Genomic DNA, 23,593 nt, shown 5'->3' on the forward strand with positions numbered 1-23,593 from the left:
GGATAGTCACTGTTTTCTGCAATATGAGGAATTCTTGGCAATTTGGGCTAAGTTTATCATAAAAGTAGGTTCCTAAGCAGTGCTGGGTATTTGGTCCCCAGCTTTTCCGGTGCCCTGTCTAGTTTTAGGGGATATGTTCCTTGACTCTGGGCTCATCTGGTCCGCTCAGAGACTCCCATCAGTGAATCAGGCACCGTATTCCTGCAGCACCAAATGGAGGAGGCTTTTTTTGTTCTAGAAATACTGCCTGGAAACTTTGCCAAAGAAAAGCTCAAAAGCAAGTTTTGTATCTTTTAACCAGGACAGAAGGTCATGCTGTTGCTTCTTATTCATTACAGCGATGATTTCTGGTCTAAACCTTAACCTAAGGATCATTATGAAAATGTTTTGATAGTCAAAACACCCAGTTTGAAGGAATTTCCTTTATTCCTAGCAGACATATGAAATACCACAAACCAGGTCTTTTTTTTTTTTTTTTTTTTTTTTTTTTTTTTTTTTTACATTTTTATTTATTCATGATAGGCACACAGTGAGAGAGAGAGAGGCAGAGACACAGGCAGAGGGAGAAGCAGGCTCCATGCACCGGGAGCCTGACATGGGATTCGATCCCGGATCTCCAGGATCGCGCCCTGGGCCAAAGGCAGGCGCCAAACCGCTGCGCCACCCAGGGATCCCACAAACCAGGTCTTAAAGTGAAATGAAAAATGAGGGAAATGATCCAGATCTTCCCATTAAAAAGTAAGTAATAAAATCAAACCCATTCAACTATCTAGACAATTTCTTTTTTTACCAGACTTTGTGCTTTTTTAATTTGGGGGAAGGGAGGATGGAACAGGATGGATTGTAATGGAAGAGGAGAGCTGGAGCTGTAAATAAGGTCATGTAGGAGAATGGTTGATAATTGATAATTAGGAACAAAAGGAGTCATTGTTGCCGTGAATTAACCTGACAAAGGAAATATCAATTGTTTTCCATTATGAATGAGTAGCTGGATAATCTTGGGTAAATTTCTAAACCTCTTTCTTCTTCAGTTTCTTTTTTTAAAATATTTAGTTATTTATGATAGTCACAGAGAGAGAGAGAGAGAGAGAGAGAGAGGCAGAGACACAGGCAGAGGGAGAAGCAGGCTCCATGCACCGGGAGCCCGACGTGGGATTTGATCCCGGGTCTCCAGGATCACACCCTGGGCCAAAGGCAGGCGCTAAACCCCTGCGCCACCCAGGGATCCCATCTTCCTCAGTTTCTTAATTGGCAAAATGTGGATAATAACACTACCTTCTCTGTGGATTGTTGTAAGATTAGATGAGCTAATATGTGACTATAAACCATTTTACAATGGCGAGTATGTAATAAACACTGAATAAATGTTAGGTTTATGATTATATAGAGAAAAAGTAAATTTTGAGACTAAAAGAATGTGCTAGACCAAAAATTGGGGTATCATTTAAATTAAAATCTACATTCATAAAGAAGTGAAATGAAGAATTGAGGTACTTTAGAAAATGACTACATGGGGAATTTGCCAATGGATCAGGCTTGGGAGAGTTAGTCTGTTAGGGCTGCTACAACAAAAATACTACAAACTGGGTGGCTTATAAGCAATAAACGTATCTCACAGTGCTGGAGGCGGGGAACCCCAAGATCATGGTACCAGCAGATCCAGTATGCCAGCTTCTCACTGTAACCTCATGTGGCAAGAGGGACAGGCAAGGTTTCTTGAGCATAAGGGCACTAATCCCAATCACTTCTCAAAGGATTCACCAAAGTAGCATTACACTGGGGATGAGGATTCCACATATGAATTTGGCGGGGCCACAAACCCCTCCATAGCAGAGGAGTTACCCTGAATTCCTAGTTCTGTTCATCTACATTCATTTAACTAATGGAAATAATCAGTTCCTCACAGCATCTTTACAGACATCACTTTTTGAGATAGAATTTTCAAGAGAAGTATTTTTAAAAATCTACAAAGTATTTGAGAATATTAACCTTTTGTAACAAGGAGAAACAAGATGCCTAATAACACAGTGGCCCTTTCAGATGTACACCAGGGCATCTCCTTCTACCCGCCATACCTTCTAACTTCTTTCCGAACTGATTTTCTCAGCTTGTCTGAGCTACTATCAAACCCATCCACTGACCCTTATATTTTACTGTCTTGTCTTCATTTCTTAAATTTATCACATTTTAAAAAAATGAATCTTCAGGGGCACCTGGGTGGCTCAGTCGGTTAAGCATCTAACTCTTGATTTCAGCTCAGGTCATGATCTCAGGGTTGTGACATTGAGCCCTATGTCGGCCCAGGGGGGAGGCTGTTTAAGATTCTCTCTCTCTCTCTCTCCTTCTGCCCCTTCCTCCCTATGATCTTTTTCTCTCTTAAAAAAATTTTTTTTAAATGAATCTTGAGTGATTTTCCCCCCATAATGTTTTCCTCTTGTCTTATTATGTACATCCCAGATGTTCCTGCAATCCTGGATAGAGCACATTTCATTACTGGCCTGGGGAAACACATTGTTCACTCATGCATGAGGGAGTCCTTTCCAATTCAAGACATTGCTTTGAAAGAGTCTCTCAAATTAGATTTATCAATGAATCTATTCATTGAAAGCTTTTAGCTTTTCACTTAAGATTTGACAACAGCCAGAAAACTTTTGTTAATTGTGAATGTTAGGTGATAATATTCAGTTAGCATGGGTTATAATTAGAATATTGCCTGGAATTTACATGGGAACAATCTTAAGTGTCTGTATAACTGTTGGCTGCTCTTTCTACAGTTCCTCCTAAAAACGAGACAATGACAACTCACACCACTTTTATTTTGGACTTTCTTTTCAGAGACAGTTTATTTGAGTGAGAACAGGGCTTTACTCTGGCCCTTGCCATCTTCAACACCTGCCTCTCAGGTAAATGGGTAGAGGTGATGCAGGGAAGTTCCTAATACATTTGTTGACATCCACTCCTTTGCCTTGTTGTGCTCCTGTACATGAAAGCTAGTTTGTGACTAGAAAGTCACTCGGGGCTACATGGAGAAAGAAAAGACATAATCACCTCACGCCATTCGTTGGTACACAGTGATTTAGCAAAAGCTTTGCTTCCAGCACATTGTGGCTTGGGTACAAGAGAAAGACTTTAAGAGAAAAAAAAATGTTGGTAGTATTTAGTGTGTTGGGGTTCTCTAGAGAAAAAGAACCAATAGGCTCCCTCTTCCTCAGGGGAACTCTCTTTCTTCTCTTAGGACCTTCAACTGATTGGATGAGGCCCATCCACATTACGGTGCTTTACTGCACCATACAGCTTTACTCAAAGTCTACTGATTTAAATGTTCATCTCATATAGCAAATACTTTCACAGCTGTATCCTAACAAGTATTTGAGCAAATATCAAGGTATCATGACCTAGCCAAGTTGACACAAAATATTAGCTATCACATTTGGCCACTCTGAGAAACAGAACGGGGACTGATTTGTTAAAATATCCTCAGACAAATGCCCTAAAATTATTTTGAATGGTGTATTTTGATAAAGGAATAGGACCAAAAAGCTTTCAATGTCACTGCTATGTGGGCAGAAACCCTTCGTGAAAGCAGTGTCTCATATTTTGCTCTAATAGTCTCTAGCAGGGTGGTACAGTAAAATGGTGGTCAAACTTTGATGTCAGATGACTGGAATCTGCATCTACTTCTTTCTGTGTGATTTGAGGCAAATTAATTTTATTTCTCTCTGCTTCGGTTTCTCCATTTGTAAAACGGAGATAGGTTTTTTTTTTTTAATTTTTATTTATTTATGATAGTCACACAGAGAGAGAGAGAGAGGCAGAGACACAGGCAGAGGGAGAAGCAGGCTCCATGCACCAGGAGCCCGACGTGGGATTCGATCCCGGATCTCCAGGATCGCGCCCTGGGCCAAAGGCAGGCGCCAAACCGCTGCGCCACCCAGGGATCCCCGGAGATAGGTTTAAATGTTCTAACTCATTGGAAGTTTGTAGAACAGTGCAAGGTACATATTAAGTGTTCAATAATATTAGTTTTTATTATGCCTTAAGTTAATAAAAAGCCAAACACTTTCTTAATGCTTGTCCATTTTAGAGAGGTTTTTTGGTTTCTTTGTTTTGTTTATAAACCTGTGGCCTTACAGAAATTTATACCTACCTCACCCCTTCCTATCTTTACCCTGGGGTTGACCCTTAGGGGCACTCAGTGTAAGCAAGTTGTTTTTCAATAGGAAGGCCAGGAGAGGGAAGAATTAGAGAGGTTTCCATTTATAAGGAAGGACAGGATGGGTGGAAGGTTGGCTTTCACTGAGCAGATGACAACTTTATGAACCTTGCAAATGAACATAATAATAAAAAAAAAGTTGTGTTTATTCAAGTAATCTCTACACCAAATGTGGGGCTCAAACTCATGACCCTGAGATCAAGAGTCACATTCTCTTCCAACTGAGTCAGCCAGGTACCCCTCAACCACCCCATTTTAAGAAATTGATGAATACTCTCACAGGAAGGCCATTCTAAGAAAAAATAAGTATAACAATTTGATGTTATAAAAACAATCAATTATTTCTTTTACCAAATAAATTCTCATCACTTAAAAGAGCCACCTCTTAGGGTGCCTGGCTGGCTTAGTCAGAAGAGCATGCGACTCTTGATCTCAAGGTTGTGAGTTAGAGCCCCATGTTGGGTATAGAGATTACTTAAACAAAACCTAAAAAAAATTTTTTTTAAATAAAATAGAAGAGCCACCTCTTATTTCCTTTAAATAGCATACTTCTTTATAGCATCTAAGATGAAATTTTAGGGGTGCCCTGGTGGCTCAGTGGGTTGAGCATCTGCCTTTGGCTCAGGTCATGATCCCAGGGTCCTGGGATTGAGCCCTACGTGGGGCTCCCTGCCCAGCAGGGATCCTGCTTCTCCCTCTCCCTCTGCCTGCTGCATCCCCTGCTCATGCTTCTCTCTGTCTCTAATAAATAAATAAAAATCTTTAAAAAAAGATGAAACTTTATAACCAACGTCTTGACTGATAAACAACCTTTCTAAGAAAGACATATTCATAACATCTTCCATGTGACCAGAAAGGTACTTGACACAGAACCTATCTAATTGAAGAGGTAGGTACTCCTGTTTACTCTTGTTTATACTTTACATGTGAGGTAAAATGACTTGCTCAAGGGCACATGAGTGATTAGTGGTTGAATTAGAACTCAGCCTCATGTCTGGTTCTGAAGTCTGGCTGTCTCCCCACCTACCCACCCTCCATTACGATGCCTACTCTCATAGGACTAGATCTTGTTTCTAAAGCTGCATCTTGGGGCAACCCTAGTGGCTCAGCCATTTAGCGTCGCCTTCAGCCCAGGGTGTGATCCTGGAGACCCGGGATCGAGTCCCACGTCGGTCTCCCTGCATGGAGCCTACTTCTCCCTCTGCTTGTGTCTCTGCCTCTCTCTCTGTGTGTCTGTCATGAATAAATAAATAAAATCTTAAAATAAAATAAAATAAAATAAAATAAAATAAAATAAAATAAAATAAATAAATAAAGCTGCATCTTCGGTCCATCCATTCTACATAGGCAAGATTGCACTCCAAGCTGGTCCTCAGCAAAACCGAGGAAGTATACTAAATTTGTCTTTGGCAATACCCCCAATTCCATAGTAAGCTTTCTTTGGCTTTCCCCTAAGGACTCTCAGTCAGCTTGTGGTTTCATCAGGTCCTTTCTGGGTTCCCCAAGAGCCTTAATGGGGCATTCATGTGAATCTGTCTCCTTAGTATCTCACACTCTTAATTCCATGCACCACATACCACATTTCTCCTCCAAAACTTACCTGCCAATTGTCTGTCACATTATAATGCTTAGTGATACCTTATATGGTAAATTAATTACTGATTTCTAAGTTATTTCATTAACCACCTCTACATGGTTTGAATCTTTTAAAGCGATAAAGAACTTATGAATTACTTGCTTAATTTTTTTTTACTTGCTTAATTTTTTTTAAAAAGATTTTACTTATTTATTCATGAGAGACCCAGAGAAAGAGGCAGAGACATAGGCAGAGGGAGAAGCAGGCTGCCCGCAGGGAGCTCGATGTGGGACTCCATCCCTGGACTCCCAGGATCAGGAGCCAAAGGCAAACACTCAATCACTGAGCCACCCAGGTGCCCCAAATTACTTGTTTAATTAAAATACATCCTAGGGGTGCCTGGTGTCTCAGTCAGTTAAGTGATTGACTCTTGATTTTGGCTCAGGTCATGATCTCAGAGTTGTGAGTTTGAGCCCTACATCTCCACTGAGCAAGGAACCTGCTTAAGATTCTCTCCCTCCCTGCCCCTTGGCTCTCCTGTACTCTACCTCTCTAAAAAAACAAACAAGTGAAAAATTTTTTTTTAAAAATTTTAAAAAACCATAAATAAGCAAACCAACCAACAAAAAACATCCTAAAGAACAAAAGGTAAAGAATTTTAAGGGTGCAAAATTTGGTCATATTCTCAGTCAAGTAGGGCTTCTGCTGTCCCTCCAACCATACATAGATTGCCATCATATGGGCTTGCGCTTTGGTCAGCTTGATTACATCAGAGCCATTTATGACATAGGACACATTCTCTTACAGTTTACAAACCTGGAGAGGGAAGTCAGCAGAGAGGAGTACATCTTAAACTCCTGTATCTCATAACCGATCTCGTCACAAAGATGGCAGTTCTCTCTAGCCCCTCCAGCTGTATGTCCTAGCATTGGCATTAAGACTTCCCGTTAAAGCACTAAACACACACACACACACACACACACACACAAAAATAAATAAAAATAAAAAGCACTAAACACTTCTCATTTTCAATTTTTCAGCTACAGAGGGATTGAATACACTTGCTACCAAGAGCAAAGCCAAGAGTCCAATTTGGAGACCTTGATTTTCATTATGTTTTCAAACCCTCAAATCAAGCCTCCTTTCTCTTACTTGGATTTTCTCTTTTGCCTCTCTGCTTCTCTCGTTGCATAGTTTGTCTTAACACATTTAAATGCAAAGAGATAAGTGCGTGGCAATCATTACAAATGACCCATTAGAATTGAAGCCATTCCATCTGTTTATTGAACATACAAATAATTTCTCTTCTGAAATACTACACTGAACAGATAAATGTGTATTCAGATATAATTTCGTATGATTACCCTATAATGGGAGCTCCTAGCCACAATTCTCTATCAGGTGTTGTTAAGCACACAAACTGCCTACCAATAAATCTTGTCCATCAGATCTTTATTTTTCTTTCACAAAGATTCTACTTTCCAGGCAAACTCTGGCAATGTTGCCTACCTATTAAGATAGCAAGAAAAAAAAATCTGAAGTTGAGAAAGAAGAATCTGAAAGAGTCTGTCACAAAAATTTGTCCTGTGTCAAATGTATTTCCTCCCTTAGGAAAAACTACCTAACAGGCCAGGAAAAGTAGGGGTAAAAGGCAAAATTAATTAAATACAAAAGCAGAAACATTAAGTTGCTATGATGGACTTATTTTGCAGTTGAATTAACCAAGGAATGTGTCTAACTAATACTGATAAGAGAGCAGCCCAGATTGAGAAGACTGGTTTAAAAATCACTTTCATAAAAAAATTACTATTAAATTACTTTTATCCATTATTTACTCTTTTTAAAAAAATTTTTTTTTTAATTTTTATTTATTTATGATAGTCACAGAGAGAGAGAGAGGCAGAGACACAGGCAGAGGGAGAAGCAGGCTCCATGCACCGGGAGCCCGACGTGGGATTCGATCCCGGGTCTCCAGGATCGCGCCCTGGGCCAAAGGCAGGCGCCAAACCGCTGCGCCACCCAGGGATCCCCATTATTTACTCTTGAAGCAGGGATTCTCATCCCAAAACCTTGGATGGGCTTCAGGGTCTTATAAGCTTTCAGAAACTTGGGGGTGTTCTTATATATATTGGGCATTTTTTCCCCCTGGGAAATGATCTATAGTTTCCATCAAATTTTCAAAGGAGTCTAGTCTAAGAATCAGTGTATATGGATTCTTTAAGGTATATGGAAAGGTCGGATACAATGAGTTCCGTTACACCTTGGTGTTTGGGAGATCAAAGACGTGTATTTGAGGTATCTTTCTCTGGAAGACAATGAGGTCAGGCCTGTCTGGATAGTTGCCACAAAACCTGACAGGAAAATAAGAGAATAACTGAGAATTGGAATGAGGCAAGCTCCTTGTATGAACTATGGTAACACTCACCACCACTACCACCACCACCATCATCATCTCAGTAACTTAATATAATAAAAATTCACTTCTCATTTATACAAAGTCCAATTTCTGGTCAATAGGCAGCCTTCCATGTGGTCATTCAGTGACCCAGGATCTGGATCCCATGGCTCCATCTTCTTGTATGGTCTTGGATTCCTTTGTTAAACCCTTGATATCTGGGGTGACTGGGTGACGGGCACTGAGGGGGGCACTGGACGGGATGAGCACTGGGTGTTATACTATATGTTGGCAAATCGAATTTCAATAAAATATATATATATATATTTTAAGTGAAATAGGGTATCTCTGGGTGGCTCAGTGGTTTAGCACTGCCGCCTTCAGCCCAGGGCATGATCCTGGGGCCCCAGGATCGAGTCCTGCATCAGGCTCTCTGTATGGAGGCTGCTTCTCCCTCTGCCTGTGTCTCTGCCTCTCTCTCTCCTCTGTGTGTCTCTCATAAATAAATAAATATAATCTCTAAAAAAAAAAATACAAAAAAACCTTGATATCTTGCCAGTAGGTAAGAGAGGAGAGACAGAGGGCATGGAGGATCACATGAGGATAGGACATCATTCTACCCACACTCTTTAAGGCAAAATTCAGTCATATGACCAAACCTGACTGTAAGGGAGGCTGGAAATTGTAGTCTAGCTGTCTATTTAGAGGGTAGAAGAAATGACTTTTGTTGAACACATAATACTTCTGCCCTATCCTTTTAAGTGAAGCAACAGTACCAGGAAGAGGTTGGAGGTCAAGAAAACATGCTGCCTCAGAGACTGGGAGAAAGTCCATTGTCATAGGCAGACCAACATTCTCCACCAACAGTAGGAAGTAGAAGCAGGAGGTAGAAAAGTGCCCAGAGGATAGGATAGGCGAGTGGCATAAGATTTAGAAGCAAAAATGCTCAGAATGTCAGGCATGGAGGCAGGAGGAATTGGGGGATTCAGTGATTAGCAGCAGAGCACAAATCACCTATTTAGTATTCAGGAAGACCGAGGCTAGGAGTGGAAGCTAAGGTACAGTCAGGCTTCTTGACCCAGAGTGAGGTAACCAAGAGCCAGAAGGTTACATCGTGGAGATGAGGGCTGTGCACAGAGGTAAAGAGTCAGCATAGATTATTTATGGGGTGACTCCCTCATGACCAGAATGTTGGATAAGAGCTACCCAGGTTCTTCCTGTCCAAGGTCAGGAAAGGTCCTATGGATGTGCAGAGCCTACAAATAGGGGCCAACTATAAGGAGAGGCCCATGGGAACCTGTCCAGGCCTGACATCATCTACCCTTAAATGTTACCCATGACCTTATACTCCACTTCCCAGTCTAACCCCAGCTTCTTCACAAATGTCCCGGGATGAAAAAGGACAATGAGTCAAACGCTTCAGAAAACAGAGCAAATGCCTCACTAAGAGTATGGGATGGCCTATATTTGCTTATAAGTAATAAATAATAGTAACAACTGACATGTACAAGACATAATTTTTGGGCTTTAATATATACTTAACCACTTAACCCTTTTTTAAAAAGATTTTATTTATTTCTTCATGAGAGACACAGAGAGAGAGGCAGAGACACAGGCAGAGGGAGAAGCAGGCTCCCTGCAGGACTCAATCCCAGACCCCAGGGTCATGCCCTGAATCAAAGGCAGACACCCAACCACTGAGCCACCAAGGCATCCCTTAACCGCTGAATCTTGAGAAAAATGTTTATTTAAAAGATTTACCTTTATTACTCCAGTTTGACAGATGAAAAAAAATGAGCAGCGAGTCTCCTATGTAACTTGTTCAAGTAAGTAGCCGAGGTCTGGCTCCAGAGTCAATGGCCTCAACCACTATGCATACTGCTTCTCTTAGAAAGTCAAATTTGGCCAGAATTTCAGATAACATTTTACTCAGTTAGTGAAGGTGCCAGTGGGGACATACCATGTCACTCTCCTCAGAGATCTCATCCACCATTTTGTTTCCAGAAAAATGCTCCATCCTTTGGAATGAAAGCTAAGACATGGGGGCACCTGCGTGGCTCGGTTGGTTAAACCCCTCCTTTCAGCTCAGGTCCTGATCCCAGGGGCCTGGGAAAAAGCCCCCTATTGGACTCCCTACTCAGCGGGGAGCCTGCTTCTCTCTTTGCCCCCCATCACTCATGTGTGGGCACATGCTTGTGCTCTCTCTCTCTCTCTCAAATAAATAAAATCTTAAAAAAAAAAAAAAAAAAGGACTAAGACATGGATATCCAAAAAATATCTTGGACAGCTCACTGGAGTGTCTGTCCTCTTAAAGAACATGTGCTATGGCACACTAATAAGCTTTGAAGTAAAACATGCCACAGATGAATGCCTGCATACCGCCAGTGTTAGAAGGGCCGCGGTCCCACCCATTTTAGTGCAGTGAGGTTGAGTAGCTTGCATAATGTCCCTTAGGAATAAAAGCAGGTTGTCTTAAGTCCCATGGTAAAAGACTCCCCTGCTTGGGGTACCTGGGTGGCTCAGGGATTGAACGTCTGCCTTTGGCTCAGGTTGTGATCCCAGGGTCCTGGGATCAAGTCCCACGTCAGGCTCCCTGCAGGGAGCCTGCTTCTCCCTCTGCCTGTGTCTCTGCCTCTGTGTGTCTCGTGAATAAATAAATAAAAACCTAAAACAACAAAGACTCCCCTCCTTCCCTCAGATCATTTTTCTGTAATCAGCATACAGGGAGCACAAGCCAGAGACTGCTGACAGTGATGCGAATGCATTCATTCTTAGATTGCAAAAGGACTGTGAAAAAGAAAAGGGTTCAACTTCACAGAATATTATTTTCTATGAAATGAGATAGCCAGTGTCTTCTATAGGTAACTAGGAATTCTATCCATTCAGGCATTTATTCATTCATCCCAGCTTTTATCCTACCATTTATTCATCCATCCACTCATTCATCCTTTCAGGCATTAATTCACTCATTCCAAAATATTGAGCCAAAATTTGCGTTAAATCCTGGGTATTTTTACATCCTCGATCAGTAGTTTTCTTTCTGCCTGGTTTTCAAATTTTGTTAACAAGCCCGGTGTATGGGATTCCAGTACATTTCATTATAAAATGACCTTTGTATTAATTATGTTTCAGGAATCACAATCAGGCCATTAACTGTGGTATAGTTTGCAGCTTCTACCCATCAGTTGAAAAGTGTTCATTTAGGGGTATGTCCTTTCTGGCTCAGGACCTCATTTTTGGCCCCCACGTGTCTAGTATAGACCAAGTGCTTGGTCTCCAGCCAAAGGTGAACAAGCCTTACTCAACAGTAAATGACCCTCAGCACCAAAGAAGTCCTCCTATTTCTGCAAATGTCTATGAGAGCTGTCAGGTCCTTGTTGAGAAGTCCTCCCCATTGGGACAAAAACATGTACTCTCAGTTTTCTTGGGGGATGGTGGAAAAAGGATTTCTGCATCCTGCTTCCCCATCAGGACCATTTGTGTTGTTTGTGCAAATAGTGTAATCCTGCCTCTTGCTCTAAATAATTCTACTCCAGTGGCCCAGAGTTCTACTAGCTGTAAAAACTCTGAAATGACTTAACTCAGCACTTGGTTCTGCATCACATGAGAGAACATTATTTTCTAATGGTAATAAGGGAGGGGTCTACTCAGGAAAACAAAGCAAAATGTCAAGGTGTCAGCATTCTGATACATTTATTCACGTTTGTACTTGTGGATGGAAACTTTTTTCCATGCTACAAAGTTTTGTTAGAAACAAGATGTTACAAATCAATAAATAGTAGCTATAATTTGTTACCTATTACAAATAGAATAACAAACAGATGCAACTACTTTGGTATACACATACACAACCATTGAATTGTTTTCTGCTCTAGGACTGATATGAACACCACCATTTTAATTTCTTTATGGTATTTTCCCTTTAGATACATTTTTTTTTGAGATACAATTTCTTATTGCCCATTGCTGTGCCCTTGCCTTACCATTTCAGGTTTGTAGCATACCAAAGAACAAAAGAAAACTGTTTTTCTACCAAAGGGGGCTATTGTCTGCCATGTGGTCTTTCATATATTACAAATGAAAAAGAAATAAGGTACAAAAAATAACGCATGCTTGTGCACACGGTGTGTCTGCTTGGGTGTGTTGAATGTGTGCTCACGCCTGGGAATACTGACTGGTATGAAAGGCTTTTAACTAGCTGGTCATCAAAATCATATATAATAGCCATTAAAAACTTACTTAGCTAGCAGCATGTACATCACTGGGATTGGTTACTCAAAGACCAGACAAACAGAGTTCTTGGATACTATTTCCACTTGGGTTTTCCAGTTCATATGGTTCCAGCTGGCGGTACTCAAAAGTCACACGGTTTATGTGCTTTCCGCTGGAGACCAGGCGCACCACTGTGTTGTCACAGCCAATTTTCATTTGGGCTATAATTCATGGAAAAAGTAAAAGTTTCACTGCAGGTTGGAAACCACACAAACCATTTCCATTGATAAGACCATTTAAACATAAAGAAATCAAGGGGATGTATCTTCCTCTCACATACTCAACCCATGCATCTGCCATCAGGTGAAATGTTCTGTTTTCATTTTTATTATAATATATAATTAATTGTAGAAAGCTGAAATTGAATTCAGTTTTCTTCATGACCAAAAACACTGTTAGCCAAATAAAAATGGCTGGAAAGTGGAGTTAAAAAGCAAATCACAGAGGGAAAAAAAAGAAAGAAAATCACAGGCCCAACATGGTGTTCTTCAGACCAAGGTACAAAACTAGGGCTAATATCTAATCTAATTGTAATTTCAACCTCCTCTAAAAGGTGGCCTTAACCAGTCAGGAATTTTCTATCAGTGTCTGTGAGTCAGCTACAGGGGCCCTCTCCATCCCTCAAAAGGAAGATGATGCAATCTGGATGACAAGACACCTTGCTTTTCCACCTAAGGGAATGTGGCCTTGTCTGGAACAATCTTTCCCTTTTTTTAGATTTTTTTAAAATTGTATTTATTTATTTCAGAGGGAGAGAGAGCACAAGCATGAGCAGGGGAAGGGCCAGGGGGAGAAGCAGGCTTCCTGGTCTGCAGGGAGCCAGATGCAGGGCTGTATTCTAGGACCTTAGATCATGACCTGAGCCGGAAGCAGGTGCTTAACTGACTGAGCCACCCAGGTGGCCCATGAAACAATCTTTTTCTTTGGACAAATTTCTTGTCCCACCCTCCTTCTATAAAAAAAAAAAAAAACTTCCATTTTGTACAAGGCCTTGGAGACTCCTCTACTTGCTAGATGGAAGGCTGCCCGATTCATGAATTTTTTAATAAAACCAATGAGATTTTACAAATCTATTCAGTTGGATTTTTGTTATTTAACAGAGGCAGTAAGATGTCTCTGCACTTTTCATGTTCTCCCTGCAAGGCTTTCATGGCCAAGGCAGTGGAGGCCAAAGCTCTACCCTGTGCTCTGCGCTTGCTCCATGTTCTCAGCAGGGGCGGCACCACCCTCTAGGGGCAGGTTCCGAGGGGCAGGGGCAGTTTTTGGTTGTCCTACTAAGGACCCAGAGGGTGTTTAGTGGACAGGGCTGGAGGATGGAGTAGACTGCTGGATTTTATGTCGACTAAAAAAAAAATCATCACCTGTTTCTTATTTTCCAAGCCTAGATAGTAACTGTTTATATATAAGCAAGAAATCATTTGCATAGTTTAGATACATGAATATACTTGCTTTGTTGTATTGTCCACCTGTACCTTTTCACTCTCGTTTTTTTCTGGGCTTCTTATATGGAATGGCTTTTGATATCCTGATTTCTCCTAAGTCCAATCTTATTCATTGTTTCTTTTCAATCTTATCAATTATTTGTGTGAGCATCTGGCAATGTTTATATATATCTTCAAGTACAGATGTGACTGAACACCTATACATTGAAACTCATAGCACTTTTATCAAAAATTTCTTTTATTTTTCCAGTGTTGAGCTGGCTGCTGATGCAAGACTTATCTTCTATACAATAATTTTTACTGCTGTTTAATTTTGTCTATCTCCCCCATCAGCACCACTACCTTGTCTCGGTAAGGCCCACATCCTGACACACTCTAGCATTATCACTGCATAACAGGTACTTCACAACCTGTGCCTGGGTTCAAATGAAGTAAAACAGCCAGGTAGTTATTGAGGTAAAAGCCAATTTAGAGACGTAATAAATATAAACCCTTTAATTATTTTTATATAAGCACCTGGGAGTCTAGGTTAAGCTTCTATGAGGAGGTCCAAATTTAATTTTCTTTAAATGATTTGAAAGCTTATTCTTTTCATGATCTTACTCTACACTTTGATATATATAACATGCTCCCTTTCCTTTGTTAATGGTACCTTACTTACTTATTATTTGACTTAACCGCACCAAAATCACTCTGGCTTCAATTACCTACATTTTAAGGCGCGAGTGTTCTTTAGACCTTAATCTACTCTTCTTATCCGGAGCAAATGCATCTCCTCGCAGGTCCCCTCCTGCATGGAAGGATCCAGTGCCTCAGAGGACACAGCAAGAGGTGAGAAAAGCCACATGTACTGACAGCTTAAACCAGCAATTCCCAGCCACCCTCACCCCACCTAAGCATCAACCAATGGAAAATCTTCACTGATCCCTAACAAAGAACTTCTGGTTCTGGGGCGCTTTGGTGGTTCAGTCGCTTAAGCAGCAGCATCTGCCTTCAGTTCTGGTCATGACCCTGGGGTCCTGAGAGGGAGTCCCACATCAGGCTCCCTGCTCAGCGGGGAGCCTGCTTTTCCCTCTTCCTCTGTCACAGCCCCCTTGTGCTCTCTCTGTCTCAAATAAATAAATAAAATCTTAAAAAAAAAAAAAAGAATATTTGGTTCTGTTTGGCATGCTGTACACTAAACTGGTCTTTCATTACCAGTGACCACTTTCAGATTTCAGAATGTATTTCTGGTTTTGCACTACTCTTTCAGAGGCTTGTTTTGCCCCTAGAAGTTGGGGATATTCGGCACTTCTGAGAATTTCTGATAAAGCATATCACTTTCTAATTTACGTATTATGAATAATACATACATATGTATATATATGGAAAAGGTATTTACATATTACTCCATTTTTTAAAAAAGATATTACTTCATTATTATACTATTAGTGGTTGATGATACATCTATTTGATCCATCTATTTTCAGTGAGTAAACTTCTTAGTCTCTAAAGGATGAAAGCAGGGACCTTCAAGAAGGTGGAAAGAGCGAAGAACAAAAAAGCTCTATCATGCTCATGGTTTTATTAGGGCTAACCTTAAACATATACCCTCTTTCTTCAGAGGCTTCTCTCCCAGTGTCAGATATTTTCGTAATGAATTCTCGATATTATACATTTGCTCAAGTGTAAGAATCCTTACATTGGCTCAATGTGCAAAATGGAAGTTTTTTGGGTTGAACTTGCCTGCCCATGTATAAGAAAAAAATCTAAGGTGTTTCATTTAAGGAAGTATCAAGTTTTATTTAAGGAATCTTGATAGGCTCATAAATAATTATCAAAGAAACATCTCACCAGGGCCATGAAATGAATAGCAGAGGTCAGCCAAAGGCATCATCTTGGAAGGGTCCAGTCCAGTTCCTCCCAGCAGCTCTACAAAGTCTCCTATTCCCCCACAACCTGCTGAGGGGTTCTAAGAGAATAAAGCAGAGAAAGATAGCTTTCAACCAATTACAGAAGTCAAACCATTTGACCAATCTCAAGTTGGTGAATTCACTCAATGAGCCCTAGACATCCTGGCAGTGCCATTTAATTTAACAACCAAGACTCCGGAAATTAAGAGACAGTTAAAAGAAAGAGAAAAAAAAAAGATCCTAAGAACTGCTCTTCTAAATCAGTTGAGTAATCATTTTCTTTAAATGTGCATTAAAAAAAATTTATAATCTCAAGAACTGGAATGATGAAATGGGAATCTGTGAATTCCACATAAAATGAATGAAAATTGAATCTAAAAATGCTTTGCTTTTTAAATCATCTGGACATATGTACTGAATTATTCGAATTTCTTAATGCATGCAGCCAGTTTTTATAAATAGGGCTTTTATATCAGTTTGTCCTTCAACTCACCTCTTCTTCTTTATAAAGCACGTTTCCTGCTATTGGGGCAATACTTATCATTTCTACTAATAGGCATTTAGATTAGTTCTAAGAATGTTAAAGAAAGAAGAGAACCCTCCTTTGGGACTCAAGGTAGGTAAAGTTACCATTGTCTTTCTTCTCTCAACTAAAACTAATTTATTTCAAGCTGCTTGAAGCCAGAATGTAATGCAGAAGTAATCCACTATAACTATTTTCCACTGCCCTTCATCTTTCCCACACTGCCTTGTCCACAGCAATTCCTGCACTTTACTTTCCCACAGAAGTAAACCAGCCACTCTCCGTTCCAAATATTGCACTTTGGGCCACCTATCTCCTGTGATCTGCACTGCTAGCCTCGTCAGCATGCCACCTTTGCCCATAGGACCCACACTTAGGAGGGCCTTGTGCTTGGTTTAAGGCTCTGCTGTCACCATCTTGCAATTTTTATTAACTCTAAAATAAGGACCCACACATTTTCATCTTGCACTGTCCCCCATGATCACACAGCCAGCTTTGCCAGTCATCCTCACTGAGGCATACTCTGGAGAGATCTAGCCCAGAGTGCCAAAGTGCTCAGAAGTGAACCGGGTAGACCCTGCCACATAGAGAACAACACCTAAAATAGACAATGTTAAACACACACATACATAAACACACACACATTCAAACATCTAGAAGGCACTGAAATGCAACTAGAACTAAACAACAAATTAGAAAATAACACCAAGTGTTTGGTTAATACAAGGAAGCAGGTGGGGACATACATTTTTTAAGTGTCCACTATCTGCTGGGTCCTCTGCTTAGATGCTCTATACATCATTTCATCCGATAATGAAAGAGAGGCTTCATTAGTCTCCCTCTGTACAGGCTCATGTTCTTGTATGAAGAGTCGCATAAGAGGTGAAGGGAAAAAACCTTAATTGTCTTTCCCTTCAGTAGAGGATGTCCGGGGGGAACATCTCTTAAGACTAGACTTTCCACTTGGTTCTTCAGGGTCTAAATTTCAGTAGGAGGTGGTGAAGGGGAAAAGGCGGGCCCCAGAGAGAGAAATGGGAAGGAAATTGGGAAGAACTAGGAGCTAAAATAAGGGGGAGCCAAACAGAAACAAACAAGTTGGACACACCTGTTCCTTGACACTCGATGACTTTTTTCTCCTCTTCCCAACCTCTCAGGTATTCTCAGGAATGAGAAGTACTTCACAACCTTATTGTGTACAGCTCCTCAGAAGTAATCCCCTGGATTCTTCCATTGAGGATCTGGCTCCCTGGACTAAGCCACTATCATCTCTTGCCTAGATTGTGACAATGGCCCTTGCCGTACTGCTCTGGACCCCATGGCCCATACACCACACAAAGCGAGCATGGCCTTTAAGTAATCCTCTCCCTCCCCCTTTGGACCTTGTTAATTAATTTGGTCATGAGGTCAGTAATTTCCAGCCACTCTCACCGGACCTGAACATAATCAAATGGGTTGTGTCACTTTCCTGCCTGCACCCCTTCAGTGGTTTCCCACTGCACTTATAAACTCAAACTCCTTCATATGCCCTGCTGGGCTCTCCATGCCCTAGCTCTGCCCATCTTCCTGATGCTGTCCAGCATCACCCCTGCTCTAACTTTCTTTTTATTTCTGGAACCCAGCAAGCCCATTGCACTGGCCTATGAATTTAGTGCTTAAAGGAAATTAGATATACACCTTTTTTCAGTGCTGGTCCTATTTATTTGGTTTTCACTGAAATCTGTCTGATTAGGAGCAATAACTGTCTTTGATGTCAGCAAATACATGAGCTATCTTAACCTGGGAAGATGAGAAAGTGAAAGGAAATGAGAGTGACTCAGAGGAAGGAAACTGGCAGTGTTAAAAAAAAAAATGTGGTCAAGCTCAGCATTAATTGTAAACTCCATACAGAAGTTCACAGAAATACAGATTGACGGAGATCCTCAAGTAATATTTTCATGCAAAATGTATTGAATTAAATATAAAGTAAAAAGAACTTCAAGATTTTACTGTATTTTGTGATATAAAAATCCAATTTTATATTTTATGCTACACTTAGCATTCCTTCATCACACAGTTCTGTCACTGAGATACTTCCTTCATGTCATAAAACATTCCAATAATCAAAAAACAGCTGTGTAGATGACTCACACTAGGTTCTGCGAGGAGAGAATTTTTGTCAAAGAGGCAAGTACAAGAGAGTTCAATTGTAATTATATGCCACAACTTTATCAACTGAAAACATTTCTTACATCACAAGAGAAGGAGTCAAGTAATCAGAAAGGGCACCTGAGTAGGCAACGTGCAGCATAAGGGAAATAGAAGGGGCTTTCATCAAAGCAGCGAGGGCAAGCACACCTGCGACCAACAGTTGATGGAAACACATGCTCCCGCAATTTGCTAATGGCCATGTTTGCCCCGTACGATTCCTCCTTCTCTGATGAAGCCATGGTCTTAGTAAGTGATTGGAAATTAAGAAAGCAACTTACCTTTAACTGCAGACCACTTAGGTGGCCCAGGGTGAGATCAGATATTTTGATCACCGCAGGATAAATTATGGAGAAGCTGCAGTTTCGATGCAGATGTGGGACTACCAGGGTAAACCTTCCATTTGGGGTCTGGGAAATCACATTGCAGGCTTTGTGGAAATATAAAATCACATTTTCACTATTTGGTATGCTGGGTTTTTATAGAACTTGATCTTATCCTTATTCGAGGCTCCTGTTTATGGTCTAGGGCCTTGTAGCCTGTCCGAGAATATGTACCACAAGGGCAATTTGGAATTGGGAAGGAGTGGGGTTGGGGGGGTGAGCATAAAAATCACCAGTGATGTATGGTCATTGTAGAAGTTCCTGGGGAGTAAGGGGCTTCTAATCTCAATCTCAAGGAGTTACCTTGTTTACAACAAATATAAGACATAAATTAATAATCAAACAACATTAGCAAGTAGAAGAAGTTCTAGAAACACTTCATTAACTGGGGTCCAAGTTTGAGCTGCATATCTAAAAGAATAAAAGCTCAAAGGTGAGGCCAGAACTCAAACCCTGCCTGCTCTAAACCTTCCTTCACTGAACTTGGAACTATAATGATATTTTTAAAATAATGAAGTTAATAAATTAAAAAACAGTTACAAACAGGCTGAGAAAAAAAGAAAGCAGACTTATGTCTGAATAAATATATGCTGGGTGTTAAGTAGTAAATTGACTAAAAGTTAAAATATTTTAAAAAGAAAATATTAATACTTAACTTTATCATAAGACTTTCTGATTTGTTTTGTATCTCAAATCTAGACTTATAATAAATTTATTCTCCTAACTATGAGACTAGAAGTATCAGAGTTTTGTTGCTCATGGGCCAAAGATTTCTGATTGGTCAGAATAGGTCAGAACTCTTCCTCCTTTGTCTGTTTACATTACACTTAATTTCAAAAAGAACTGAAATCCCTTGGTGATTCTAGAAAATTTTTGATCTCTAACCACATGAAATATAGGAGAAACATTTCATGTTGCTTTGTAGGATTATTCTATTCCGGTCCTCAAAAATAGACTTTTGGGGGGCTTCTTTTTTAAAAAATAAAAATTGCAGGGTAAGTCAATAAATTATTCTGTGGCAGATTAGGCCCCATTCTTCCACCATTTGAAGTGTTAATATTAATACCACTGTATGCAGCCAAAAATGAGTGACTTTTTTTTCTTTTCCTCATTAAAAAAAAAAAAAAAAACACTTTTAGTGAGAAAAATAGTAAGCAAATGAATGAACTCATTTTGATTAGAGTAACATGTTTCAGGCCTGGGCTGTTCACCTTTGCAGCATCTGTGTGTGTACCCATTAGAAATGAAATATATTAGAGTGGTGGGCTCAGACTTAGGAAGCAATGCTGAGGTCCTTCAGTCCAACCCTCTGCTTAGGACATGAAATCCGTCTACCAATCCCAGATAGAACTTTGCCTAAATATCTCTAAGAAAGCAACTTCAGATCTGATTCTTCAAGCTAACCCCAGATCAATGGAATGACTCAGAGGGATTAAAGTTTGCTACTGAATCCATTGTAGTGCCTCAAAAGATTAGAAAAAGACTAAAGAAAAAAACAAAACAAAATTCTACCCACCAAAAATTAATATCCTACCTAGCCTGGGAAATAAATTAAGAACTGTGAATTGATTTTCAGAGTAATGAATAGGAAATATCCTTTAGGTCATCTCTAATGACAAAAGAATTTCCATTCAAATCATTCTTCCCTTCCAATTTTAGTCTGGTGCAATCACACTACCTTTGCAAAGCAGATCTGACCTGCCCTCCATGTCCTGCCTTCCCACTGAGAAGAGAGGGAGCCCACTTACGAAAGAGGTTGGGATCTGTCTTTATGGTGAATGTGAATCCGTTTCCTGGTTCATGGACCCGGAAGAAGATCATGGCCACGTTCTGGGAAGATCTGATGCTCCTTCGGCTAAGCCCACTGTCACAGAAATCTATGTACCGCTCAGTGGTGGGGAGAGGATGATCCTGGGAACTGGGGAATTTCTCCCCCTTGAGAATCCAACCATCAAACACCTTCCAACAGAAAACACAGACATAGATGATTATTCCCATCAACTCCAGAAGTCACAGGTATATCGCAAAGGGAGCAAGTTATCTAGCAATGAGCCTGCAGCCTTAAGTGAACTGACAACCTGCTCTCCCCTGCCTACTTGACTTCCATCTCTCTATATTTTGGCCTTGAAGGTTGTTTGCACCTGTTATTATTAATGATTTTTTTCTTCATAAGCTTTAAAGTATCCAAAGTAAGTAAACTTTATTATACTCTATTTGATAATTTCTTGGTAAATGAAACTATAGACAATTTACATTCTTATCTTGGTCAGGTTTTTTGTCTTTTGTTTTTTTTTTCTTGGTCAGGTTTTGCACACATCCCATCTTCAGAAGAACTCCACACAAGCATGATTTGGGTTTCAGCCTGTCTCTCCCTTCTTCTCATTGACATACTAACAAAATATCTCAAAACTAGCAAAAGAAAAAAAAAAAAAAACTGGAGCAGCAACTTTACCTACTTGCCAAAGGCTAGCTGCACCCACTTTCCTCATTTTGTAACTCTTATTTCATATGAAAATATCAAGAACTACCTTCAATGCTCAAACAGCGATGGCTGTTAGGCCACTTAGGACTTCTTTCCTTCACTTGTTAAAGTTTGTGGTTGGACAAAAAGGTCACTGTTGTATTGACAGGCCTCTTAAAATCACCCCAGGTCTCCAATTTAAGGGTCCAACCTAGCTCCCGTCACCAAAATTACCAGCTAGCTACCTATTACTTCGCGGACTGGTCCTCTTCTAAGGAGTTTGACAGGTTCCAAAATAATTCCACTTGGGATCCTAATCAGGATCACTTCAGGGGGCCTGTGTGGGTGCGGGTGCCTCACAGGAACCCCGAGGGGTGGGCGCGTGGGGAGGTTGGGGCCTGGGGCCTGGGGCCTGGGGGCTGCCTGGGACCTGACTCCCCCGGCTCCGGGGCCTGGGGCAGCCCCCAGAGACCCGCCGGCCTCCACGCAGGGCCAGCCCTCTTGGGGGTCCCCAGCAGCGGTGCCCGTCGGTTTGTCTTATTCCTTTTGGCAAAGATTTTACTTAACACAGAGAGAGAGGCAGAGCCACAGGCGGAGGGAGACGCGGCCCCCGCGGGACCCCCCGCGGGACCCCCCCCCCCGCAGGACCGAGCCCGAGCCCCGGGGTCACGCCCTGGGCGGCAGGGGGGCGCCCCGCAGCTGAGCCCTGAGCCCCGGGGGGCGCGCGGTGGGTTTCTCATCCTGGGGCGCCGGCCGGGAGCGCGGGAGGGGGTCGGAACCGCGGCCTCCGGGGCTGGCCCGGGGCTCACCTTCAGGAAGTCGCCGCCCCGACAGTCGATGGAGACCAGGTCGTAGTGGACGGTGATGAGCTCCTCCGGCTCGGCGATGAGGAAGGCGGCGCAGTGCAGCCGCGGCCGGTCGGCGGTGAAGGTGAACTGACCCGGGAGGCTCAGCATGTCCAGGCACCCTGCGGGGGGCGGCGGGGGGCTGCGGCCACAGGGCGTCGGCCGGCCCGGCTCCGCGGCCCCCGGTGGGAGTCGCCGCCCTGCACCCCGCGCTCCAGGGCAGCCCCCAGCCCTGCGCGGCCCCCGATGGGAGTAGGCCCCCCTGCACCCCCTCCGCAGTCCAGGACAGCCCCCCGCCCCCCCCGGCCCCCCCCCCGGCGCGGCCCCGACCCCCACGGTCCCCCATGGGAGTCGCCCCCGCCGCCCCGCGGTCCAGGACACCCCCCGGCCCCCAGCGCCCCCCGCCCCCCGCCGCCTCGCTCCCCCCCCCCGCCCGCCGAGGAGGCGCCCGCAGCCCCGACTCACGCAGCGCGCGGCGGTACTCGGGCTCCCCGGCCAGGTCCCGCTTCAGGCGGGCGCCCCAGAGCAGGAGGGGGTCGCGGTCCGCCGCTTCCCGCAGCTGCCGGGGAACAGCAAGGAGTCGGGAAAGTTCAGGGTGGGAAGGGGCGGGGGCCGGGCGCTCTCCCTGCCCCGCAGCGAAGGGAATAAAGGAGCGCACCACAGCTCCCGACCCCTTCCATCGGACCAGGGCACCCGCAGGGGCCGGGACAGGGACGCAGAGGCGGGGAGGAAGCCCAGCCTAGGGGAAAGCCGGAGAAAGAAGGGGGAAAGGACGGGGGCGGGGGGGGGGGGGAGCGGGGAGCGGACCCCAGCGGAGGCTGAGCGGCCCCCCCAGGGCCGGCCCGGCACGCAGAGGATGTAGCGGGTCGGCGCGAAGGTGGCTCACCTGCAGGTACCGGGTCTCCCCTCGTAGAGCCATCAGGAAGATCAGAACGAGGTGACACTTAAGTTTGAAAGACGGAGACATGCTGGCCTCGCTTCCGCAGCTGGTTCGCTCGGCTGAAGGTCTCAGGCTTTGCTTCCCGCACCTTCGCCCAGGCTGGGAGCTCGGAGCTGGTAGGGTCCCTTGGCTGGGCCTCTTTTAAAGAGCAGTGAGGCGGGGGGGGGGGGGCTCTCTGCCCTTCACTGATCTGGGCTCAGTAACCATGGGTTACCCTGTCTCGGTGACGAGTGCGCGCTGATGACGAGGGTCCCCCTCTCAGCCGCATATCTTCAGAGTGGTCCAGCGTTATTCATTCACCAAGAATGATTTCAGGCACTTAAAACTTATTGAACTAAACTGTGGGGGAAAGATGGAGGTAAGGCTAAAGAATAAAGGAGGGCACTTCGCCTGAGCTGCCAGGCGCTGGTTTATCTTCTCCTGTGGGTACTTAGGGAAGGAATTCTCCGTGTTGCAAAGCCAAGTGA

General features: G+C 42.9%; 1 protein-coding gene and 1 long non-coding RNA gene across 2 annotated transcripts; one reads left to right on the forward strand and one right to left on the reverse strand.

The window, feature by feature from the left end:
- Positions 1-347: 347 nt before the first annotated feature.
- On the forward strand, positions 348-15,000 carry LOC112653191 (uncharacterized). The gene is made up of 4 exons (XR_003131965.3): positions 348-459; positions 685-738; positions 2,836-2,903; positions 14,681-15,000. It is a non-coding gene; the product is annotated as an uncharacterized LOC112653191 (long non-coding RNA).
- LOC112653187 (corticotropin releasing hormone binding protein) lies at positions 11,861-23,593 on the reverse strand. The gene is made up of 7 exons (XM_025437112.3): positions 23,073-23,593; positions 22,652-22,745; positions 22,151-22,308; positions 20,629-20,839; positions 18,779-18,927; positions 15,732-15,849; positions 11,861-12,617 (listed from the first exon to the last, which is right to left on the reverse strand). Exons 1-7 carry the CDS (start codon positions 23,151-23,153, stop codon positions 12,460-12,462), a joined length of 969 nt encoding a protein of 322 aa, XP_025292897.1. The 5' UTR covers positions 23,154-23,593; the 3' UTR covers positions 11,861-12,459.

The sequence above is a fragment of the Canis lupus genome, chromosome 3, assembly GCF_003254725.2.
Source record: "Canis lupus dingo isolate Sandy chromosome 3, ASM325472v2, whole genome shotgun sequence".
In the NCBI taxonomy this organism is placed as follows: domain Eukaryota; kingdom Metazoa; phylum Chordata; class Mammalia; order Carnivora; family Canidae; genus Canis; species Canis lupus.